Source organism: Sus scrofa, chromosome 6 (genome assembly GCF_000003025.6).
Source record: "Sus scrofa isolate TJ Tabasco breed Duroc chromosome 6, Sscrofa11.1, whole genome shotgun sequence".
Classification (NCBI taxonomy): domain Eukaryota; kingdom Metazoa; phylum Chordata; class Mammalia; order Artiodactyla; family Suidae; genus Sus; species Sus scrofa.
The window spans coordinates 44,816,151-44,836,305 of NC_010448.4; the positions used below are offsets into that span (position 1 = coordinate 44,816,151).

The window sequence follows — 20,155 nt, forward strand, 5'->3', positions numbered from 1 at the left end:
GATAGAACAGACAAGTCTGGCAGCCCTTTGTCGAGTTTCCCCCGATGGTTACTTCTTACGAAATTACGCAGTACAATGTGTATAGTTCCGAGTCCTTTTATCTCCGGTCTAGGCGTATGCAACCGCGGCAGAGATACAGAAGGATTCCGTTGCCACAAATATCTCCCTTGAAGTCACCTCCACTTCCCTTTCCTTTGTCTCTAAACCAGGGCAACTAGTAATCTGTTCATCTCTATCATTTTGTGATCAAGAATGTCACATAAAAGGAATCATATGACATGTGTCCCTTTAGGACTGGCACTTTTTTTTTTTTTTTTAATTTTATGGCCACACCATAGCCCATGGAACTTCCTGGGCCAGGGATTGAAGCTGAGCCACAGCCCCGACCTACATGTGGCAATGCCAGATGTTTTAACCTACTACACTGGGCCAGGGATCAAACCTGCACCTCTGCAGTGACCTGAGCTGCTGCAGTTGGAGTCTTAACCCACAGGGCCATGGCGAGAATGCCTGGATTTTTTTTTTTTAACTACTCAATATAATGCCCTTTAGAGTTATCCCGGTTGTCGTCTGCTGTTCATTGCCTCATTCCATTGCTACACAGTACTCCACAGTATGGGTGTATCGCTATCGAAACATTCTTGACTCTTGAGGCCACATATGGGTTGTTTCCAGAACCAAATGAAGCTGCTATGAACAACCGTGTACAGGTTTTGGTGTGGTCATAAATGTTCATTTCCTGGGGATAAATGCCTAGAAGTGCGAATACCGAGTAGGAGTATTTCATCTGTTGTGCAAGAAACTTACAAACTATTTTCTAGTGTGGCTCTACCACTTTACATTCCCACCAGCCATGTACGCAGGATCTAGTTTCACTGCATCTTTACCAGCATTTGAAGTTGTCATGATTTTTTATTTTAGCTGTTTTGTTGGTATGCAATGATATCTTATCATGGTCCTGATTTGCATTTCACTGGCGGCCAGGGGTGTTGAACATCTGTTCATGTGCTTATTTTGACACCTGTATATTCTCTTTGCTGAAATGTCTTTCCGTGTCTCGCCCATTTTCAATTGCCCGTGCAATCCACTTACTTAAAGTGTACACTTCTGTGGTTTCAAATCATATTCGGAGAATTGTGCAACTGTCAACACAGTCAATTTGAGAACATCTCATTGCCCCAGAAAGAAACCTGTGCCCATTTGTTGTCACTCCCCGTTTCCTCCCAACACCCCCACCCCAGTTCTAGGCAACAATTAAATCTACTTTCCGTCTCTACAGGTTTTCTTTTTCTGGACATTTCATAGAAGTAAAATCATACGGTATGTGGCCTTTTGTGATAGGCTTCTTTCAAGTTCATCATTTTGTAGCATCTGTAAAGTATTTCATTTCTTTTTATTGCCGAATAATATTTCCTTGTATGGATATGCCATATATTCTTTATTCATTCATCATGTGATAGACTCCTGGGTTGTTTCTATTTTTGGCTTTTGTGAATCATGCTGTCGTGATACGTGTTCAAATTTCTGTAGGTGTGTTTTCATCTCTCTGGGGTACACACACTAGAAGTGGAATCCCAGAGTCGTATGGGAAGTCTGTGTTTAACCTTTTGAGAAACTGTTTGGAGACTGTTTTCCAAAATGGCTGGACAATTTTACATTCCCATTAGCAATGTAGAAAAGATTTCATTCTTATGCATCCTTTCCAGCATTTTTGCTCTGCCACTATTGTTTATTTTAGCTGTCTAATGGGCGTGTAGTAGTGGTATCTCATCCGACTTTCATCTGCATTTCTCTAAAGGTTAATGATGTTGAACTTCCGTTGATGTGATTATTGTCTATCCGTACCATCTTCAGTGAAATGTCCTTCATATGTTTTGCCCACCTTTCTTGGGGGGGCAATTTTTAATTGTATTATTTGATTGTTTTTTTTTTTTTTTTGGAATGTTGAGTTTTGTTTTGTTTTGGCCACACCTACGGCATATGGACATTTTTGGGTCAAGGACTGAATCCCAGCCACAGCTGTAACCTATGCTGCCGCTTCGGCAATTTCATTTTTTTTTTATTGCCGAATAATATTTCCTTGTATGGATATGCCATATATTCTTTATTCACTCATCATGTGATAGACTCCAGGGTTGTTTCTATTTTTGGCTTTTGTGAATCATGCTGTTGTGATACGTGTTCAAATTTCTGTAGATGTGTTTTCATCTCTCTGGGGTACACACACTAGAAGTGGAATCCCAGAGTCGTGGCCGGGAGTGGGGCTGGGGGGTGATAAGGATCAAACCGCCACCTCCACAGTGACCTGAGCCATTTCAGTCAGGTTCTTAACCCTCTGTGCCATGGCGGGAGCTCCTTCGGAGAGTTTTTATCATGAAAGGGTGTTGAATTTTGTCAAATGCTTTTTCTGCCACAATTTATATAATCATATAATTTTTTTCTTCCTTGTCCTATTAACAAGAGATTACATAGTTTGATTTTTGAATATCGAACTAGACTTATAATCCTGGAATCATCCCCACTGGGTCATAGTGGTATAATTCTTTTTTTTTTTAGATGAAATTTATTTTGTTGTATAGTTGATTGAAAATGTTGTGTCAATTTCCGCTGTACAGCAAAGTGGTTCATATATATATACGCATACATATATATGTATGTACTCTTTTAAATATTCTTTTCCATTACGGTTTATCTCGGGATATTGAATATTTTGGGCTACTTGGTGGGACCTTGTTTATCCATATAATTCTTTTCATATGTTGCTGAATTTATCTTCTAGTGTTTTGGTAAGGACTTTTGCCTCTGTATTCATAAGAAATATTGGTCTGCAGTTTTCTTTTTTGTATTGTCTTTGTCTTTTGGTTTTGGTTTGGTTTTGGGGTAATACTGGCTTCATAGAGTCAGTTGGGAAGCATGACATTGTAAATTGACTTATACTCCAACATGAAAACATTGATTAAAAAAAAGAATGAATTGGAAAGAATTCTGCTGTTTTCCGGAAGAGATTATGTAGAATTGGTGTTAATTCTTCTTTAATGTTGGTAGAACTCTCCAGTAAAACCATATTGGCCTGAAGATTTCTTTTCCATGCGTTTGGTACCTACACGTGTAGCTCGCTATATCTTCTTAATAGCTTGACCCATTTCTTATTATATAGTATCCATCTCTGACTTTGGTCATTCTCTTTATTCCGAAGTCTACTTTATCTATTATTATTAAGCCACTCCTACTTTCTTTTTCTTTTGAAAAGTTGTATATTTAATTTTTTAAATAATGATTTTTATTTTTTCCATTTGAGTTGGCTTACAGTGTTCTGTCCATTTTCTACTATACAGCAAAGCAACCCAGTCACACAGATATACACATTCTTTTTCTCACACTATCCTCCATCGTGCTCCATCACGAGTGACTAGATATAGTTCCCTGTGCCACACGGCAGGATCTCATTGCTTATCTACTCTGAAAGCAATAGTTTGCAACAATTAACCTCAGATTCCCAGTTCCTCCCAGTCCCTCCCACTCCTCCTTTCTTTTTTAAAGAGAGATGTAATCAACACGTTAGTTTCAAGTGCGTAACCTCATGATTCGATATCTGTATATATTACAAATGATCACCACGATAAGTCTAGTTACTGTCCGTCACCATACTTAGTTACGATTTTTTGTGTGTGTGGTGAGAACTTTTAAGAACTTTTAACTCTTATTAACTGGCAAATACACAATGCAGTGCTCTTAACTGCAGTCACCACGCTGTACCTGACACCCTGGGATTTATGTATTTTACAACCAGACGTTTGTACCTTTTGTCCGCCTTCATCCCTTTTGCCCACCCCAACCCTGCCTCTGGCGCACACCAGTCTGTCGCCTGTATCTATGTGTTCGTTTTCTTTTTTTTCTTTTTATTTATTTATTTATTTTTTTGGGGGGGGTCTTTTTACCTTTTCCAGGGCCGCTCCCGTGGCATATGGAAGCTCCCAGGCTAGGATTCGAATCGGAGCTGTAGCCGCCGGCCTGCACCACAGCCACAGCAACTCGGGGTCTGAGTCATGTCTGCAACCTACCCCACAGCTCACGGCAACGCCGGATCCTTAACCCACTGAGCGAGGCCAGGGATCGAACCCACAACCTCATGGTTCCTAGTCGGATTCGTTAACCACTGTGCCACAACGGGAACTCCCTGTTTTCTTTTTTTAAAGATCCCGCATAGAAGTGAGAGCGCATGGCGTTTGTCTTTCTGTCTGACTTATTTCACTGGGCATAACTCATTCATGTCATGGCAAATGGCAAGATTTCCTTCTTTTTATGGCTGAATACTCCTCCTTTGTATGCATTTTCTTTATCCACTCAGGCACTTAGGTGGCTTCCATGTCTTGGCTACTATAAATAGTGCTGCAGAGAGCACGAGTTAGATTTTTAAGTTCGTTTTTGTTTCCTTCAGATAAATACCCAGAAGTGGAGTTGCTGCCACAGAGAGGCTGGGGGTGTGGCCATGAAGAGCGAGACTCAGTCACTGGCGACTTCTCTGTTCTTCCCCTTTCACTCTTAGAGGCTGCCAGAGTCCCCGAAGAGGGAAGACACGAGGAAACAGGTAAACACGGCTTTGTCCTCTTTTGCATTTAACAATCAAGTATGGAGCAGCTTCTATGTGCCGGGCACAGCTCCTGGGGCTGGAAGCACGATGGGGATGCCCCTCCTTTGCTCTTGCCTGGGTGACATAGGTTGTAGTCCCCTGCCTTTGAGCATCTTCCTTGCCAGGGCTGGTGGGTCTTTTGAGAGTAGGCTGCGTCCCTGGGTGCCCGGGAGGAAGGCTGGTCTCAGGGAGGCCAGCCCTGAGGTCCTGCAGGGCTCTCAACAGGACCACAGGTCTGCACAGCGGGGCCTGGTCCTGAGCCTTCACGCCCAGCATAGACCCATCCAAGCCTCCACAGCCCACCCGGCCTCTGCGGCCTTCCAGGCCCAGGCCTGGGGCCACGGCTTGGGCTCTGGAGATGGCCTGGGGACCATCCGGGTAAGCACACAACCCTGCTCTGAGAATCACTCCTTTCCTAGGCCTGGCCTCCTCCAGCGGGTTCCCAGCGAGGGTGTGACTGCTGGCTGCTGGCAGGGGAAGGGGGGCCACCACAGGCCAGCCCTTGCCACAGCCCTCCCTGGTGGAAACCCAAGGGGGACCCACCCAAATTCTACCCTTCAGTCCTTCAGGCCGCATACTGCTCTCCTGTCCCCAGGGTCAGGTGTAGACACGGCTGGTTAAAGGTTTGAAAAGACCTGCACTAAAGAGTCCTAATTCCCTTTTGTTTTGCCCTAAACCCATGTCCACCCAAATAAATGTGACCTTGAGGACTTTCCTGTGTGTGTCCTAACAGTCTCAGCACCTCCAGGGCCGTATCAGTTCTGCCTGGAAGAGTCTGGCTCCCTGTAAACCCCTCAGCCCTTATTTGCGCCCAGGCGGGACCGGCACGGCCGCTCTGCCCGGGGACGGGACCCCATTCCCACTGTCAGCAGGCAGCTTAGCCTCCGCCTTGGCCGCGCAGGACCCCCCCATCCCCCCTTGAGCCACACAGTCGCGGGAGATAAACAGCCGGAGGGGCTGGGGGTGGGGGCGCCAGTGGTGAGAAAGGTTGGCTGGGCAGGTGGGAGAGAGGCAGGTCGCTGCCAAGACCGGAGACACACTCAGTTGGCACGTCCTGCTGGCTCCCCGGGGACAGGTGTGAAGGGCACAGCCATGCAAATTGGGACTTAAATTTAACTCTATGTAAATGTAGTTCCATGTAAAAGTCTGGTGAGGTGGCTCCCCCGCCTCACTGCGTGCACACACACACACACATACACACACGTGGGCAGCGGTTGCCCACGAGCAGCCCTTGGACAACCTCTGGCCCGCAGACAGGTTTTGTTTGACTAGCACCGTGGGTTTTGGTGTATTTTTTTTTTTTTTAAATGGGACATTTCACATAAAACTCTGGCTTCTTACTTCTTTTAAATCAGTAGAGGAGTTCCCCTCGTGGCTCAGCGGAAACGAATCTGACTAGCAGCCATGAGGACACAGGTTCAATCCCTGGCCTTGCTCAGGGGTTAAGGATCCAGTGTTGCTGTGAGCTGTGGTGTAGATTGCAGATGTGGCTTGGATCTGGCTTTGCTGTGGCTGTGGTGTTGCCCAGCAGCTACAGCTCCGATGTGATCCCTAGCCTAGGAACCTCCATATGCCACTGGTGTGGCCCTAAAAAGCGAATAAATAATTAAATAAGTAAATAAGAAAACAGTAGGAGACCAGGCAGTGCTGAGCCCATGTTCTCATTTGGCAGTAACTGGCTGGCACTGAGACAGTCATGACCTTTACCCAGCATGACCATTGACCCCGCCCCAGATTTAAATCCCCACCTGGTAGATTTATGTCCCCACCCAACCCCTGGGGCATCTGAGTGAGACTCTTGCAAAAAGTTCTCCTAAGTCCTTTCAGACCCATCTAAACGTTCCTGGCATCGCACTGAAGTATTGGTTTAGGGTTGTTTTTGTCTCCCAGTCTTTAAAATTGAGGTTTGACCATGTCTGTCCCCTATCTAAAATCCTTTGCTCGTTGTCCCCAAGGTAAGCTCTCATTACCCAGGACCTGGCATTCAAGGTATTCAGTAGTCTGGTGCCACCCAAAGCCTGTGAGCTGGGCAGCAAGTTTATACAATTTTGGATGGATGGGTGTATGGACAGATGGAAGAAAGGAAGGAGTGGTGGGAAGAGAGAGGCTAGCACTACACGGTTCCCCTGTATCCAGAAAAGGCCCTGTGAGCTTCCAGAATTCCATACCCACCTTGTAACACGGGTCTCTCGGGATCAGGGAAAAGGGGTCGGAGCTCAGTGGGTGAGCAAGAAAAGCCGTCTGGAAGATGTAAGCGGCCAGATGGCTCAAAGACAAACTCTTCCCGGCCCAGGATCCTGCCCAGACACAGCACCATGCATCTCCTCGGGCTCTCGCTTCTGCTGCTCGGTAAGGACCGTGTCCTGGGCTGGTACCTGGGTTCTGGGGTGACTGAGGGTGCTGGAGGAGGAGTGCTCTGGGGCAGAGAAAAGCAAACGTGGGGCAGGCTGGGGACAGGCAGTGGGTGGGTGTGTGTGTGTGTGTGTACTCTCTTTGTGGCTCTCCTTCTCTCCCTGCCCGGAGGAAATTCCTTATTCCTTTGCGAGCTCTCCTCATCCCTCCCTCAGTAATGCTTTCTGTTCACTCTGGTTCCAGAATACTTGGCTTTCGCTGACTCCGCTTCCTGGACGGTCAATCATCCCAAGACCCTCTACGCCTGGAACGGAACCTGCATCTGGATTCCTTGCAGCTACAAGATCCCAGGGACTGGACACACCCTGGAAAACCTGACCGTGTACCACAATTTTGAGTATGACAAACGCACCAGGGACTACACGGGGACCGTCCTCTACAAGAACCAGAAGGCCAAGGAGTTTCCTTCTCGGCAGGAAAGGGTACAATTCCTGGGAAACGACAGAAACAACTGCACCCTCCTCATCAGCCCAGTGAACGTCAATGACACTGGTAAACTGGGGCTGAGGATGACATCGGTCGACAATAATAAATGGTTAGAGGCCATAAGCCTCAACGTCTCAGGTAAGGCCTGGGGAACGGGGTCCTCGCGTCTCGGCAACGACCGAGGTGGGAAACACTCAACTCCAGGGACTGATCATAAGCCAGTTTCCGGCAGAGGCCAGACAGGGGTGCCAGCCGGCAATGGGGGCAGCACGAGACAGGGGCGGCCAGCATCCCGCTTGCCACCCAGCTCCTGCCCATTCCAGAATCTGGGTTCCAGGTCGCCTGATTTTTCCAGAGAAGAGGGAAACCTGCATTTTCAAGGGAAATCTCCCGATGGGTGAATGTGAACGATTCATTCTAAGTCACGCTTGGTGTCTCCCTGACGCAGGGAGAGTGTGTGAAGCAAACACAGGTTTGGGGCCTCTGTCCTGGGGGCTGTGCTCACTCCACACAGTCTGTTTGTTCAGAGGGTGGTTCGAAGCAGCCCTGAGGTGGGGGGGTGAGAGCTGGAGCTTCAGATGCTGCCTTCTGAGGGCGGCCCGGCCCAGGGCACAGGCTGCATGCGGACCTCTCCATGAAAGGATCGCCCTGCAGGAGTTCCCTGTGGGATGTGCCTGATATTTGGGCCTTTCAACACAGGAAGTTTTGTCATCCAAGCTAAGAAACGTGTGTTGAACTAAACGGTCAAAATCCACTGAGGAGTGTGGGGAGGGCGATCCGGAAAACATTTAGAAAGCAAACATCAGGGTGTGTGAATGCAGTAGGTATAAACACAAAATGAGAAATTTCCATTGTGGCTCTGTGGGTTAAGGGCTGGATGTTGTCTCTATGAAGATGCAGGTTCGATCCCTGGCCTCCCTCAGTGGCTTAAGGATACAATATTGCAGCAAGTTGCAGCGTAGATCACAGGTCACAGATGCAGCTCGGATCGCACGTTGCTGTGCCTGTGGTGTAGGACGGTGGCTGGGGTGTAGGCTGGCAGCTGCAGCTTTGATTCGACCCCTAGCCTGGGAACTTCTGTATGCTGCCCTAAAAAGAAAAAGAAAGGGGGGGGGGAAATAAAAGCAATTCCTAAGGCGAATCAGCATTGTTTTAGCTGATGTTCCAGCTGAGCAGAGAAAGGCAGGTCCTGAGAGAGGTGGACTGGACTGGCCAGGGATTCCTGACGGGCTATTTGGGGCAGAGCATCTGAAGCCAGGCGTGAGAAGCTGGCACATGCTGGGCCAGGCTCCCAGGCCTCCAGCGTGGTCCTTATTCTTTTGCAGAGAGGGCTCCTCCACCCCTCATTCAGCTCCCTTCAGAAATCCAAGAGCTCCAGGAAGTCACTGCCAGCTGCTTCTTGAATTTCTCCTGCTCTGGGTATAAAATCCATCTGCAGTGGTCCCTGGAGGGGCATGCCAACACCTTGACCTTCCTGAATGTGGAGTCTGTCTCCACCGAGAGCAGGCTCACCTTCAGGGCACAGTGGATTCACCATGGCAAGAATCTGACCTGCCAGCTCTGGGACCCCACACAACAGCAGGTGCTCTCGGAGGAAACTGTGGGGCTGGATGTGAAGCGTGAGTGCCCCACCCCATTCTCCTGTGGGAAGGACGAGGGTCACCTTGCCACCACCTTGGCGGGCACAAAGGGTAACGGGAGCCCACAAAGAAGGAGGCAAGATGGGTCTGTAGGCACCTGCAGCTGGGAAGGGTCTAGGCAGAGGATCAACCACTCCTGTCCTAGGCGCTGGTGTTTCAGGGAACAGATTTTTTTTTTTTTTTTTTTGGTCTTTTGTCTTTTTGGGGCTGCACCTGCGGCATATGGAGGTTCCCAGGCTAGGGGTCAGATCGCAGCTACAGCTGCCTGCCTACACCACAGCCACAACGACACTGGATCCGAGCCACGTCTATGACCTACACCACAGCTCATGGCAACGCTGGATCCTTAACCCACTGAGCAAGGCCAGGGATCAAACCCACAACCTCATGGTTCCTAGTCAGATTCATTTCCGCTGAGCCACGATGGGAACTCCCTCAGGGAACAGATTCATTTCAGCATCTGCTTTGGTCTATGAGAATAAAAGAGTTGCATCTCTCCCCAAAGCATGACATGATTTTGGGATCACCTGGGTAAGGTTTTTTGTTTTGTTTTGTTTGTTTGTTTTGTGGTCCCTGGGGCAGGGGGTGGGGAGGGGGTCAGGGTGAGGAATGTTTTCCCATCATTCCCAGCCTGTGCCTCCTCATTCATTCATTCAGTAAAGGTTTACTGTGAATCCACTGGGAGCCAGGCCTGCTCACGGTGGCCAGAAATAGAGCAGTGAGCAAACTTCTTGGCCTTGGGGAGCTGGCATTGCAGCGGGGCGGTGGGGAGGGCAGACAGTAAAAACAGCACCCCGGACACATAGAGAACGTAGTTGTAGGGTGCTAAACGTATTAAAGAAAAACAAAGCAGGGAGCTCCTGTTGTGGCTCAGCAGTAACGAACCTGACCGGTATCCATGAGGATGAGGGATCAATCCCTGGCCTCGCTCAGTGGGTTAAGGATCTGGTGTTGCCCTGAGCCACAGCAAAGGTCACAGATGCGGCTCAGATCCCGTGTTGCTGTGGCTGTGATGTAGGCCGGCAGCTGCAGCTCTGATTCAACGTCTAGTCTGGGAACCTCCATGTGCCGCGGGTGCGGCCCTAAAAGAACAATAACCAAAAAAATAAATAAATAAAGCAGGACAAGGGCAGAGGGAGCGAGGGATGCAGGCCAAAGCTGAGCTGAGGCTTGAGTGAAGGGAGGAGGCATATGGTTGCTAGAAGAGCATTCTAGGGAGAGGGGAGAGCAAGAACAAGCCCTCGAGGTAGGCGTTTGGCATGTCCGCCTCAGAGCAAGGGGCCAGAGAGGGACCGGGACACTGGCCCTCCTGGGAGGCAGCGAGGGTGTGGAATCCACAGCATGATTCAAGCAGGGGAGTGGCAGGGTCTCAAAGACAGACAGGCCCAGAGATGCTGGGGCTGCCGGTGGAGACCAGACCTTCGGGGAGCAGAGCGTGGGGGGCAGTAGAGGGTTGAATTCAGAGGCTGCGACAGGTCACCTGGCGCTTGGACCAGCCCGCCTTCGTTGATCCGAGGGACACTGAAGGATCTATGCCTGCTCTATGCAGGCCCTGTTCTATCAGAATAAAAGCTCCCCCAACTTCTCACCACTTCCAGCCTCTGAGAATTCCTTGTCCCCTCCCCCACTGTCCCTCTGCTCCTCCAGACACGCCGAAGTTGGAGGTCCAGGTCAGTCCCAGAGAAGCCACCATAAGAGAGGGGGAGTCCGTGACCATGACGTGCCAGGTCATCAGCAGCCACCCTGAGTACTGGCATGTATGGTGGCTTAAGGATGGGACCCTGCTGAGTCGGGAGAGGACATTCAGCCTAACTCTGCCCAGGGTGACCAGGCAGATGAGCGGGAAGTACCAGTGTCAAGCCCAAAATGCCATCGGCTCAGGAATATCAGAAGGAGTGGACCTGAAAGTGCACTGTGAGCCTCCCAGGAGCTGGGGGGGAGGAAGGGCTGCCACCCAGGCCCTCGGGAGGGAAGCCTTGGAGGCCTCTGCTCACTTCCTCCTCCCCACACCCACCCTCTGCTTCTTCTGCCAGATGCTCCAGAATCTTCCAGGGTTCAGATCTTCCCCTCACCAGCTAAGGAAGGAGATAAAGTACAGCTGATTTGTCTATCACAGGCCAACCCTCTTCCGACAAATTACACCTGGTATTACAATGGGCTAGAAGTGCCTGGAAGGACAAACGAGAACTTCGAGATCCCCAAGGTCCTCATCCGGCACGCTGGCAGGTACTCCTGCTTGGCAGAAAACAGTCTTGGTCCTGGACGAGTGGGCGAGGAAGCTGAGCTGGTCGTGCAGTGTGAGTAGTCACAGAGCGGCTGGAGGGAGGGAGATGAGAGCAGGGCAGGAGGGAGCAGCTGAGGTCCGGCATGGACAGCAGGCAGAAGCCAGAGGAGCTTCTTGGGGGCAGGCGTTTTGCTGTTGTTCACTGCTGTGTCCCTAGCACCAGAGCAGGGTCTGGCTCGTGGGATAGTAGATGTTTGTTGAATGAATGAACGGTGAGATGCCAGGGTCTTGTGACGAACGTGGAGACTTGGTGTCACTAGGCAGTGCCTGAATCCCTGAAGGAGTTCTTGAATCTTCCAGGAGAGATGGGACATTACCTCTCTGTCACCAGACCTTGTCTCACACAGTGAGTCTTGTCACAGAGGGGGGCCCAGGACAAAGATTCCATAGCTTTTTTGGGGGGGGGCACACCCACGGCATATGGAAGTTCCCAGGCTAGGGGTTGAATTGGAGCTACAGCCCCCAGCCTACACCACAGCCACAGCAACATGGGTCCGAGTCACGTCTGCAACCTACACCACAGTTCACAGTAACGCCAGATCCTTAACCCACTGAGTGAGGCTGGGGATCGAACCTGCATCCTCATGGATACCAGTTGGGTTTGTTACCGCTGAGCCACAATGGGAACTCCCAAGAATCCATAGCTTTGATCCTTTACCCTGAAAAGTCACAGTCTGAGCCGAACACACTGACAGGGATGCCCAAATCCTGAATATCTAAACACCGGATATGTGGTAACCTCAGCAGCAACATTTACCAAGACTTCACCATATGCCACCATGTGGCTGTAAGGGCACTGCCTCACTCCACCCTTGCAGTAATTCCACCAGGTTAAGGACTCACAGGACCCCAGTGGACAGATGAATACACACGGAGGCCTGCAGCCCGTGATCCCACAGCTCCAAATGGCAGTCTGGCTCCAGAGCTGTGTTTTTCTTTTCTTTTCTTTTCAGCGATACCCATGGCATGCAGAAGTTCCTGGGCCAGGGATTGAATCCACACCACAGCTGTAACCTGAGCCACAGCAGAGACAAAGCTGGATCCTTAACCTGATGAGCCACCTGGGAACTCCTTGCTGTTTGTTTTTGTTTCTTGGTTTTTTTTCTTTTGCTTTTTTCCTTTTCAGAGCTGCACTCGCTTGCAAATGGAGGACCCCAGGCTAGGGGTCAAATCAGAGCTGTAACTGCCGGCCCACACCACAGCCACAGACATGTGGGATCCGAGCCACGTCTGTGACCTATAGCTCACGGCAACACCGGGTCCTTAACCCATTGAGTGAGGCCGGGGTTCAAACCGGCGTCCTCATGGATGCTAGTCAGATTCGTTTCCACTCAGTCACAATGGGAACTCCCCAGAGCTCTGCTCTTAATCTCTGCACCACCCTGCCTCAAACCACAACTAGGCCAAATGGCCAGGGCAGGGTTTCTGTCCTCAGATGCAAAGTACAAGCCTGCCCTCGGCTAATTGAGAAACTGTGTGAATGTGGGGCAGAGGAAGAGGAAGCAGCAGCAGGAAAGAACAGGTATTAGCATGGCTACCATTTCTTCCCCCGCCTCTCTGGTTTCCTCCCAGATCCCCCCCAGGAGGTCATCACAGTGATTCAAAACTCTGCACCGATTCGAGAAGGAGACAGCGTGTCTCTATACTGCACCTACAATTCCAGTAACCCCAGAGTTACACATTACAGCTGGAACATCGTAGGCTTCCGGGACCACCTACAACCTGCCTGGCTGATGATTCAAAAAGTTGCCTGGAACGCAGGGCCAGTCCAATGCTCAGCCTGTAACAAGTGGTGCTCGTGGTCCCCCTCTGTCAACCTGGATGTCCACTGTGAGTGACCTGGGCAGGGGGAGCTGGGAGGTGGCCCCGTTGGGGTACGGGGCTCCAAGGGCAACGCAACTGCAGCCTGGACCAGGGGCCTCCCAGAGACTTGAGGGATGAGAGTCAGGCCTGCGGGCCAAGGGGAGAGAAAGTCTTGGGGACAGGAAGAGGGAAAGGGACCCAAAAGGTCAGCCTGAGCACCTTGCTCTCCAGATGCCCCCAAAGATGTCAGAGTCCTGATCAGCCCCCCTACTGAGATTCACTCTGGATACCGGGTCCTCCTCCAATGTGACTTCTCAAGTAGCCGCCCCACGGATGTCCACTTCTTCTGGAAGAAAAATGGAATCCCTCTGAAGGAAGGCAGGGACCTGAGATTTGAGGCCATCACTCCAGAAGATGCTGGAAGTTACCACTGCTTGGTCAACAACTCCATAGGACAGACGACATCGCAGGCCTGGGAGCTGCGAGTGCTGTGTGAGTGGCTGGAGCCAGAGGCTGGGAGCGGAAACGGGGAGGCGACTGGCCACCTGGATGCTGACTTTGCATCTCCTCACAGATGCACCCAGAGGGCTGCATGTGTCCATTAGCCCCAAAGACGGAGTGGTGGAGGGCAAGACGGCAGTCCTGTCCTGTGAGGGCGACGCCAACCCTCCCATCTTCCAGTACACCTGGTTTGACTGGAATAACCAAGACATCCACCACTACCATCAGACGCTGAAACTGGATCCCGTGACGGTGCAGCACTCAGGCGCATATTGGTGCCAGGGGGTCAACCAGCTGGGCAGGAACCACTCGCCCCCCAGCACCCTCACTGTCCACTGTAAGGCCCCTTCTCTCTTATTCTCTGGCCCCGGCCACTCCTGTGGCTTCCCTCCAGCCTTCCAGACCGTCTCCCAGCTCCCTCCCTGCCCTTTTCCTCTTCCTCCCCCCTCTCTCTCCCCCTCCTCCTCTGTCCTGTGCGCTCAAAGGTGCGTCTCCTGCTGCACACACAGCTCACCCGTCTCCCCTCCTTCCTGCCGCTCAGCCTGTCCTGTCTAGCGGGAGTCCCCAAAGGCTGTCCCCTCCTTCCAGACTTTCTGAGCTCCTACTGGCTCCCTCTGTCTGCCTCTGTGTCTCACCCTTGATGGACCACTTGTTTTTATCTTTTGAGATGTGGGTGTGTGTGTTTTTAAATTATTCTTTTTTTTTTTTTTTGGCTGTGCCCACGGCATGCAGAAGTTCTTGGTCTGGGGACTCGAACCTGAGCCACAGCAGTGACAATGCCAGGTCCTTTAATGGCTAGACCACCAGGGAACTCTGTTTTTTTTTTTCTTTTTTTAAAAAAAGAAAATACAAGTACATGGTAAAACATTAAAATAGCATGAAAGGGTGAATAGTGGAAGGACGGCACTTCCCCTTTCTTGCTCCCTGTGAACTCTGCTCCCTCCCTCCTCCCCGGAGGCTTGTGGGCAGCTGGATCCTCTCCTCACAGAGGTTTTCCCCACGTGCACAATAGGCCCATATAGATCTATGTCCACAGACGGCCCTCTTTGTTACTTGGTGGGAGAGCACACACCTTGCCCTGAATGTCCTTTTCCTCCAGGTAATAACACCACTTGGAGACTGTGCTCTATCTGTGCATGGACAGGGTGTTTGAAGAATCTGGAAACAGCAGGAAATTCTTTTTTTGTTGTCTTTTTAGAGCCGCATTCATGGCACCTGGAGGGTTCCAGGCTAGGGGTTGAATTGGAGCTGCAGCTGCCGGCCTACACCACAGTCACAGCAACACAGGATCCAAGCCCCGTCTGCGACCTACCCCACAGCTTGCAGCAACGCCGGATCCCAGACACGCTGAGCAAGGCTAGGGATTGAACCCATGTCCTCATGGATACTAGTCAGATTTGTTTCCGTTGTGCCACGACGGGAGCTCTGAGACCTGCCTCTTTTCCTAAGGCTGCATGGAGGTCCTATGTGGGGACGTCACATAGCCATGTGCCCAGCACCCTCCTCAAGGCTGTGCCCAGTCTCTTGTCCTGGGCACACCTGCGAGGACAGCTGCAGGACAGGTCCCTATATAGACTTGCTGGGTCAGAGGACAGGAGATTTTAAGTCAAACGGTCCTCTGAAGGGATGGTCCCATTTATGAGGGTTCTGTGCTCTGTGGGTGACTGAGTCTGTCATGAAGCAGGAGCGCCTCCCGAAGAAGAGCTGCCCTTCCCTCCTGGGTGAGATTCCAGAGGGCAGGGCTGGCTTCTCCCTCTTTCTCTGCATCACGTCCCCTGGGTGTAGAGAAGTCTCAAGCCCGGAAGGACAGTGGCCAGGGGAGAGAGAGGTGGAGGATGCCTCCCAGGCAAAGGCCTCAGGGCAGAGCAGTGTCATCACGTGATGCTCTTTTCTCTATCAGACAGCGCGGCAACCATCAGCAGGCGCGCAGCCATGGGAGTGGGGTTCTTCCTGGCCATCCTCCTCCTGGCAATCTGGGGAGTCAAGCTTCGGCAAACGTGAGCCCCCCCCACCTCCTTCGCACTCCCACTCCAGGGAGTGACCCCGTTTCTGAATCCTGTGGCCCCGACCTGGCGAGTCCACAGGGTCCTCTTCCCGGGCCCTTCACCCTCCCTGAGCAGGTCTTTGTTTCCCAGCTGGAAGAGGATTCGCAGCCAGCAGGGGTTTCAGGAAAATTCCAACGGACAGAGCTTCTTTGTGAGGAATATAAAGGTAGGACAGGGGGCAAGAGGAAATGCAGGGCAGACCTTGAAGTCAAGAAAAAAACAGGAGTTCCCTTGTGGCACACCGGGTTAAGAATCTGGCCTTGTCACAGCAGTGGCTCAGGTCATTGCTGTAGTGTGGGTTCAATCCCTGGCTTGGGAACTTCCGAGTGCTGTGGGTATGGCCAAAAAAGAAACCAGTAAACAAAGTGGAAAATCCACTGTAATTTTAAAATGTATACATATGTTTAAAATGTTAATTTAAAAATATATAAATAATAAATATATAATTTTTTAAAAAGAAGCAAAGTTGAGGAGTTCCTGTTGTGGCTCAGGGGGTTAAGAACCTGACTAGTATCCATGAGGATGAGGGTTTGATCCCTGGCCTTGCTCAGTGGGTTCAGGATCCAGCATTGCCGGGAGCTGTGGTGTAGGTCACACATGCGACTCGGATCGGGCGTTGCTGTTGCTGTGGCTGTGGCGTAGGCCGGCGGCTACAGCTCCAATTTGACCCCCAGCCTGGGAACTTCATATGCCACAGGTGCGAACTTAAAAGATTTAAAAAAAAAAAAAAAAGATAGAAACAAACTGGAGAGGGGTAATAAAGAGAACTGTGGTTGGGGGGCGTCTGGGACGTCAGAGCTGAGGGGAGAGGAGTGGTAAGAGCTGGAACCTTGCCTTTCTCCCAGGCTAGAAGGACCCCCCAGGCTGAAGGCCCCCACTCCCTGGGGTGCTACAACCCGGTGATGGAAGACACCATCAGCTATGCTACCTTGCACTTTCCTCTTAGCGAGACCAACGCACAGCGACCTGGGTACCGGGGGCGCCGGGAGGCTGACACCTGCCCCCTGGGGGGCTGGGGTGGGGGGAGGCTCATGGCCCGACTGCCCTCTTTGGGCCAAGCCGGCGCCTCATCTCATTCCAGCTCCATAATGACCCCCTGGGTAATGGTCTCAGGAACTGGATCTGCTCCTTCGAGACAGGAGCGCACATGCCCAGAGTCGGTCTCTGTCACCAAGGCTGAGATGTTGCGACACATACATACATTCACTCGCCTGACACATCAGCCCCTACTCGGAGCCCTGAGCCTGATACACGGGGCTGAGAGGCTGGGGGTGCTCTTGGGGTCAAGGGGAGCTGGTAGGAGGAGAGTTCGTGCGAAAGGCTTCATTTGCTGTCGTCTGCTTTCCCTCTCAGAGGTGCGAGGAACCCAGAGGCGCGGGGACTTTCCCCCAACAGGGACGACACGGTCACTTACTCTGTGGTGCAGAGGCGTCAAGTGGTGAGAGGTCCCGGCTACGGAAGCTGGGGGAGTGGGGGGCCTGCCATGGCTGTGCGTCCCAGACGGGAAGGACCTGGTGTGGGCTCAGCGGGGGCAGAGGCTGGCAGGTGCAGCTGTGGGCAGAGCCAGGACAGCCGTCTCCCGGTGTGAGAGGCAGGCTTGGGCCCCCGGCGGCAGAGGCGAGGAGAGAGGGGCAGGGAAGGTGGGCATGGGAGGCTGGCGGGCAGGAGGCCACGCTTACCTTGGGGCGGCTTTCTCAGGGCGACTATGAGAACGTGACTCCGGAGGTCCTAGAAGACGAGGGGATACATTACTCGGAGCTGATCCATTTTGGGGTTGGGGAGCGGCCTGTGACCCCTGAAGGAGTGGATTACGTGACCCTCAAGCACTGATGGGCCGAAGCGGCTGAAGTGCAGGTGCCCAGGGGCTGCAGGGCGGTCCTGGAACTTTCTCAGCCCCTGCTGTTCGGCCTCGACGTTATGCGTGAACATGTGAAGTTATGGCAACTCTGGATGGTACAGAGAATTGTGTGCGTGGTCCAGAGACAGTCGTCCTTCTTAGCACTGGTGACCGCCACCCTCCAAAGACTATCCCTGCTGCTTTCCCACTCCCCTTCCCACCCAGAAATCCGTACCCACCCTGCACTGTACAAATCCCCCTATGCACCCGTGCCCCCAGCCATCTGCCCCCTCCCAGACCGCCCCCCGCCCCCAGCTGGCTAGGTCCCTGCTGAGATCAGCTGGTCCTTATTTTTATTTCGTTCTCTCCTCATCTCTTTGACACCCTGCTCCTGCTCTGAGCACTGCACCCACTGATCTTATGCCTAATTTTTGCCTCTGGGGCCAAGCCCAGGGGAGGAGGGTCAGAAGTGAGGTAGAAAGAGGCACTTCCCAGGACCGGTTTCTCCCCTAAGAGGCATCTGTGGAGAGGATTATGCTGCTGCAGCCCCTCCATCAGGGGCCTTGTGATCTGAGACAGATGCTGATGTGGCCAACGTGGAACTGGCACGGAGCTGCCCAATAAACATGGCTCAGACTCCATGTCAAAGAGCCAGGGAACGAGTGCCAGTCTGCAGAGTCTGAGTGCGAACAGGGGGGTGGGGACAGCAGCATGGGGCTTGGGGAGCAGGGGAAAGGTGACTCTGCCACCAAAGCAGCAGATCTGAGAGTCCCTTGCCTTGTTGCCAGGAATGCTGCCTGGCTGCCCCAGGCAGACAAGGCTGCGTCTCGACTCTGCCACTGAATCAGAACCCTCTTCTACTGGGAAGAACTCCCCGGCTTCCCTGAGCATCAGTTTCTTCAGCTGTGAAAATGGAGATGCAGGAGTTTCGAGATAGGATGGGGAGGTGTGATCTTAGGTCCCGCTGTAAGAAGGCTAACACAATGGCAGAAAGTCCCTAAAACCAAATGCCTGGCTGATTTGCATCTCTTGAAGACTTGTGAAAAGGGGAAGCCAATTCATTGCTCACAGCTCTTCTCAAAAGTGACCCCGCTGAACTCTTGCACAACCCACAGCTGCCTGACTTCCCAAAGGCCAGCTGCCCTGAGAAACCCCTCGGCTTTTCTGTTTTCCCCATCACCCCCGCTGCTTGCCAGGGAGGCCCTTCCAGAGGCGTCCCCCGCACCTCTCGGCGGCTTCTCTCTTCACCCATTCTCCTGCCTCTGCCGAGGGCCCGAGGCCCGTTCTCCTTTGGGGCAGGAGCATGTGGTTCATCGATCGGCCAAACGACTGTAAAATTCCCGGCCTGTGGCATGCGCTTGGAAGGTGACTCCTTCCTTTCCTGCCCTCCTACCCAGCACCAGATGCTCCCCGAGACGCGGGGGTCGTCCCCCTGATGCCGAAGGGACGGGTCGCTGATTTCCCCATCCACCCACTTCATCCCTGGTTTGATGACTTGTGAACACCATTCACTTTTCTGGAGAAAAGAGAGGCTTTGAGAGCAGCTGAAATGAGTAGAGAAGGGTTTGGGGGCCGGTAGCATTCAACCCATTCAGCCATTTATCCAGCAAATCTCTCCTGAACACCTGCTACTGCATCCAGCACAGGGCTAGTTGGGGTTCAAAAAAATATACGACATGAAAGAAACAACAACAACAAAAAAACGACCTGAAGTTCTCGTGGCTGAGCCTGACTAGAATCCAGGAGGTCGGGGGTTCAATCCCTAGCCCCGCTCAGGCACCTACCATCTGTGGCGTAGGCTGTGGATGAGTCTCGGATCTGGCATTGCTGTGGCTGTGGTGTAGGTTGGCAGCTGCAGCTCCGACTGGACGCCTAGCCTGGGGACCTCCATGTGGCCCGAAAAAGAAAATAAAAAGGAACAAAAGAATACAACATGGTCCTCATTTTGGGGACCTCTAGCATAGGGTGCCCCAAAGGTTTCAGGGGCTGAAGGCAGCCACTTGTCTGATGAGGCTCAGCACAGGCTCCCTGGCAACGAATGGCTGACTTCCCATCCTGTCCCAGAGCTAGGCTGATGATGTAAACCTACTTCATGACAAACTGCCCAAGACATGTGACTCTCAACAGGCCTGGCGGAGGCCAGGGACTCTGGAATGCTGGCAGCCTCCACCCAGCCCCAGATCTCACCAGCCTCCCGGAGCCCAGACAATTGACCATGCATCCTCCTCACGGAGTCCCTACTATGTAGGCAACAAGATAAAGCAGACAGAAATCTTTGCCCTCATTGACCAACATTCTGGTAGAGGAGCTAGCAAATCTGATGTCTAAGAGTCCTGGGTGCTAAGAATAAATACAGCCCAAGATGAAAACAGAGAAGCTGGAGTTCCCTGCTGGCACAGTGGGTTAAGGATCCGGTGTTATCACTGCAGCAGCCCAGGGCTCTGCTGTGGCCTGGTTTCCATCCCTGGCTCAGGAACTTCCACAGGCCGAGGGCTCAGGAGAAGGAAGGAAGGAAGGAAAGAAAGAAAGGAAGGAAGGAAGGAAGGAAAGAGTTCCTGTCATGGCTCAGTGATTAAC

The 20,155-nt window shown here is 51.9% G+C and overlaps 1 protein-coding gene across 2 annotated transcripts; it reads left to right on the forward strand.

Moving 5' to 3' along the window:
• CD22 (CD22 molecule) lies at positions 4,443–18,242 on the forward strand. 2 transcript variants are annotated; one of them, XM_021097121.1, is made up of 14 exons: positions 4,443–4,588; positions 6,830–6,979; positions 7,226–7,606; positions 8,794–9,087; positions 10,756–11,022; positions 11,142–11,405; positions 12,965–13,222; positions 13,427–13,687; positions 13,770–14,033; positions 15,597–15,693; positions 15,832–15,907; positions 16,587–16,711; positions 17,095–17,179; positions 17,440–18,242. In XM_021097121.1, exons 2-14 carry the CDS (start codon positions 6,946–6,948, stop codon positions 17,569–17,571), a joined length of 2,538 nt encoding a protein of 845 aa, XP_020952780.1. In that variant the 5' UTR covers positions 4,443–4,588; positions 6,830–6,945; the 3' UTR covers positions 17,572–18,242. The 2 variants fall into 2 exon arrangements, with proteins under 2 accessions (XP_020952780.1, XP_020952782.1); XM_021097123.1 differs by having other exon boundaries at positions 4,445–4,588; positions 6,924–6,979.